At 36.0% G+C, this 4,940-nt stretch overlaps 1 protein-coding gene across 1 annotated transcript in view; it reads right to left on the bottom strand.

Annotated features, from left to right (window-relative positions):
- Positions 1–4,940, bottom strand: part of Acss3 (acyl-CoA synthetase short chain family member 3) — a 147,439-nt gene that overhangs the window by 67,643 nt on the left and 74,856 nt on the right. The window contains exons 6-7 of the mRNA XM_005358097.3: positions 3,893–3,973; positions 3,707–3,802 (exon numbers count right to left, since the gene is read on the bottom strand). Coding sequence (XP_005358154.1) covers positions 3,707–3,802; positions 3,893–3,973 — 177 coding nt within the window. The remainder of the gene's footprint in view (positions 1–3,706; positions 3,803–3,892; positions 3,974–4,940) is intronic.

Here is a 4,940-nt window from a genome sequence, read left to right as displayed (position 1 = left end):
ATATATATATATATGAAAAGAGAAAAAGAAAGTAAAGCAGTTAAAAATACACTGATGGAAGAGATTTCTGACCAGCTGACTTGGATGAAAATCACACAAGGCACTGAAAGGCTGCAGTTTTTTACCTTGTCAACCATGCTGGGATGGGCATTTTTTGTGATGCAGCTGCCTTTGGATCGCCTTTGCTCATACTATTAACTTCTCACACACAATCTGGTTAGTAACTTTAATAAATGCATTGGTTCACACATACACTACACACACACACACACACACAACACAACACAAAATATTTTGCATGGAAGAAGCAACAAAGAAGAATCACACAAGGCAAAAGAAATTGCACAAGTAGTGAAGGGGAAAATAAATAAGAATGAAGAAAGAGATTGGTCGTGATGGCTGCAGGCTGCTGAGAAGGATGATGACACCAGAATGGCAAAGGTCTTTGACTTTGCCACTTATGAAGTCAACAGTGACTCTGATGACAGAAGCTTCCATGAATTATCCCAGACTGAAACCAGAGTACAGTAAGTTGAAGCCTGGATGAAGGAGCATAAGGCAGAGTTGGTGTGGAGATGGCCATTTCTCAAAGAGTCTTGCTTGTACAGAAGAAAAAGAAGATCCAAGAGTTAGAAGTGGTAAAAGCCAAAAGAGGTTTTATTTTGAGGTCAGAAAAACATGAGACCATATAAGAAAGGAGTAGAAAAATTCAGAATTTCCAAAAATGAATTTAAATATTACTTGTCAGTCATACAGAAGAAGTTTATTGATCCTCTGTCCTGTTTTTGAGAACATCATTCCAAGATAAACAGGCAAGCACTCTTGACAGAGTTAGCACATGTTGTAAATAAATCAGAAAAATAATGGAAAGCCAAAAGAAAAATCAGATCTGCTTATTCTAAGTGTTTCAAGTCTAAGGTCAGCTTGAAAGTCACAGAAACTTAACAAATTCTGTTTTGTCACATTTGAATAGGCAATGTCACATTTCATTGGAAACATTTGTTGTTAGGATTTATTTTGTTTTCTTCAAGAGGAATGATGATCTTGATTAAAAAAAACCTTTTTAAATATTGCAAGGACTTTACTATGGAGCAGATGTGTCAAGATTATTTCATGTGTTATATTACAAACATCGGAATGTCTCTCAAGTCTGCAGGATATGAAAACACTTGTAAGGAAAGTGGAAGAGTGTGAGATGTTTTAACACTTCTCTCAAAGTCTATTTGATTTTTCAGAAATAGTAAACTAACCAACCAAAAATGATGAGAGTCTTAAAATGATGTGGTGTGCAGGACATGAGAGTAGAGAATGGCCTCACATGTTTGTTTGTTTGTTTGTTTGTTTGTTTGTTTTACAATTGTTGAAAGTAACAACATATCTAGACCAGACAATCTGATACCTTTTTCTACATGCCCCATTTTTCAGTTGGATATTGCTCATTCCATAGTGAGAGACGGGCAGCATGGAAGGCAGCCTCAGATTGAGAAACTGTCGATTCTACTACACTGTCAGATATTAAAATGTATGTCTGATTATTCCTAAAATATACGTCCCATCATTGTATCCTGAGGATTTCATACTATATATGTAGTACTATAAAAATGTAGCAGCTCTTCAAACATCAAAAGATGCTTTTAAGATATGCAAAAATTCAGCATGTTGTTTGAAAGAACTGCTTGAAAATCCTCCCTTTCTTTTCTGGAAGTTAATTAATTACTTTGTCTCTCTTCTGTGAACTGGAAAAAAATTCAAAAAGTAAGATTGTGCCACCTCAAACAGGGAATACTTTGGAAGCAATGTATCAATAGCTCGCTCAAGTGATAGGAGGTTATATGGCAAGATGTGAGGCAAAAGCTATACACAACTAATGATCATCCTGTTTTATCTCTATCATAAGTTTTGAAAGCATTTTAGTCTTTTTTTTTTTACTTTTTACTTATGTGGGGGTAGGGAGAAAGGAAAGCATATTCAAGTGTATTTTTGCAGTGCAGGTACCTATAGAGACCAGAGGGTCTGAGAGACACCTTAGAACTGGAGCTATAAGCTGTAGTAACTTGCTTGCCATGGTTGCTGGGAAAGTAAATTCTAATTTTCTGCAAGAGCATTAAAGTCTCTTGACTGCTGAGTCATTTTTGTAGGCCCACTTACTTCATTATGCTTCCACTTAAATAGGAGTATGTAAAGATTTCTATATTTTTCATCTTACTAGATTTTGCCAAAAAACTGAATATCATATTAAATGATAATTTAGGAAAAAATCATGCTTGTTATCACACTCAGATGTTTAAAAACTATTAAAAACTACATTTTTCCCCAAGAGCACGTATGCAAGTGTTGCTTATGCCTATCTTGTGCTGTGCATGTGGTCAAGGGACCACTTACAGCAGGCGTCAGTTCTCTGCTTCTATCAGGAGGGTTCTAGGGGCTGTACTCTGGTCATCGGACAGAGTGATAAGCAACCGTCCCTAAGAGCCATCTTCTTTTTTAAATTTTTTAATTGATTTTCTTGAGTTATACATTTTTTTCTTTGCTTCCGTTTCCTCCTCTCCCCCCCCCCTTCTACCCACTCCCCTGGTCCCCATGCTCTCAATTTACTCAGGAGATCTTGTCTTTTTCTACTTCCCATGTAGATTAGATCCACGTATGTCTCTCTTAGGGTCCTCCTTGTTGTCTAGGTTCTCTGGGATTGTAAATTGTAGGCTGGTTTTCTTTGCTTTATGTCTAAAAGCCACTTATGAGCGAGTACTTATGATAATTGTCTTTCTGGGTCTGAGTTACCTCATTTAATATGATGTTTTCTAGATCCATCCATTTGCAAATCTCAAAATACCATTATTTTTTCTGCTGTGTAGTACTCCATACATTTATACAAGAGCCATCTTATAATCCTGTGGTTTTCAACTTTCTAAGGCATTCCCCTGTAATACAGTTTCTCACATTGTTGTGGTGACCCCCAACCATGAATCGCTGCTACTTCATAACTGTAATTTTGCTACTGTTATGAATTGTAGTGTGTAAATATTTGTGTTTTCCAATGCTTTTTAGAGGTTGTGACCCACAGGTTGAGAACCACAGTAAAACTGAGTTTGTTGCTATGTCTTTGTGTAAGTTGCTAGTAGGATTACAGAAAACAGACATACAAGGGTATTCTCTAATACAATATAGAAACCTTATTTCAGGGTGATGTTTATTAATACATCAGAGTCTTTAAAGTGGTTAACGATTCAGCTTTTCATCTAGTAGCTCCAGGTTTTTGTCTCTTTTTATATTCATACTTGGTATTAGAAGCCATAGAAAACATTTATTTAAAATAAGAGAAAAAGTGTTGTAAATTCACTAATTCTGAAAAATAACAAAATGTGATTCTCTGTTGATTGTTTTATGATAATGCTTTTTACGATTCTAAAATCCATATCCCTGTGATATCACCACCTAAAAATCTCCTGGGATAGATTTAAAGCTTGTTATTTTATGTTCTCCGGAATTTTGTTTTTACTGACCTGTTTCTTCAACACAATTAAGACAGTAAACTGTTATTTCTCTTATGTCCTTTTCTATTTGAAATAACTTTTAAAACAAAAGAAGCTGTAACAATGTTTTCTGCTACCATGCAAACTTCACTATTGCTACCTGGGACTACCCGTCAAGAACTGGACCCCACTAAAATCAAGGACCTCCATACAGAGTAACACTTGTATTTTGTTACCTCATATAAAACCGTTGTGTTTCCATGGAGAAGAGGCCCATAGCAAATATAGGAATGTCCAACAACCCAGCCTAAATCAGAGGCTGCCCACCACACCTAAAAAAAATAAAATAAAAATAAAAGGATAATAAATTGCATGTCTTCGTCAGGAAAGGCCAGAAAGTAGAAGTGTAAAATTCTAATTACCTCTCCAGGTTTGAGGCCGTATATGGAAGACATTGTCCAGTTCAGCATCACAGCATAACCCCCAGTGGGTCTAACCACACCCTGAGAGGGGAAAAACTTAAGTTAACATTTACAAAATATGCTAAAAGATTCACTGTCTTCACTCTACTATAAAATTTACAGATTTAGATCATCCACTATTCTGTAAACAGCAAATTACACCGACTCATACATATGTAGTCTTACATATAATTGTATTTGAAGTTTCATTTCTTTGAATTCTCTAATAGAAAAACCAGAGAGGCTGTGTTCATTGTTTCCATTTATAGAAAACCATTGTTATATAACTTCCTTAACAGTATATGAAAACATACAACTTCATGAAGTAATATACAATGAAGTTTTTTGTTTGTTTGTTTGCTTTTTCAAGACAGGATTTCATTGAAGCTTTGGAGTCTGTCTTGAAACTAACTCTTATAGACCAGACTGGCCTTGAACTCACAGAGATCCACTTGCCTCTGCCTACCAAGTGCTGGGATTTAAGGCGTGTGCCACCTCCGCCAGGTTGCAATGCAATTTTAATGGTAGCACAGAGTATCAATATTGCAGCTGCAAATGCATTAACAGAACAAAAATGGAGAGTACCCATATTAAATTTTACCAAAAGTTAAATGAAGTTGGCCTAAAATAGAGAATCCTAAAGAACATTATTCCTAAAGGTGATAACAAAAGGCTGCTTAGAAGAAATAAAGTTGCGCTCTAATTAAGGCCTGATTACACTGCTAACTGGGAATCACATGGCACGACGTGGGAACCAAACAATTCTCTAAAGATGATTTCTAGAAGTCTGAACAATGAATCCTGATGAGCTAGCCTTCAGGCTGACAGATGTGTTTTATGTTGCATTTGGGGCAAATCAAGGTACTCCTACATCATGATGCATAGATTACACAAATCTGTTTCCAGCACCTTCCCGTTACACTGGAAACTTATCCAAACTCAATAGAAAATTAATATTTGAACACTGGGCACGTGAGTCACCGAGATAAGAACGGATGATAAATACAAT

This window comes from Microtus ochrogaster, chromosome 24 (genome assembly GCF_000317375.1).
Source record: "Microtus ochrogaster isolate Prairie Vole_2 chromosome 24, MicOch1.0, whole genome shotgun sequence".
NCBI classification, from domain to species: domain Eukaryota; kingdom Metazoa; phylum Chordata; class Mammalia; order Rodentia; family Cricetidae; genus Microtus; species Microtus ochrogaster.
Note: the sequence above shows the minus strand (reverse complement) of the source record. Positions and strands in the feature narration are given on the sequence as shown.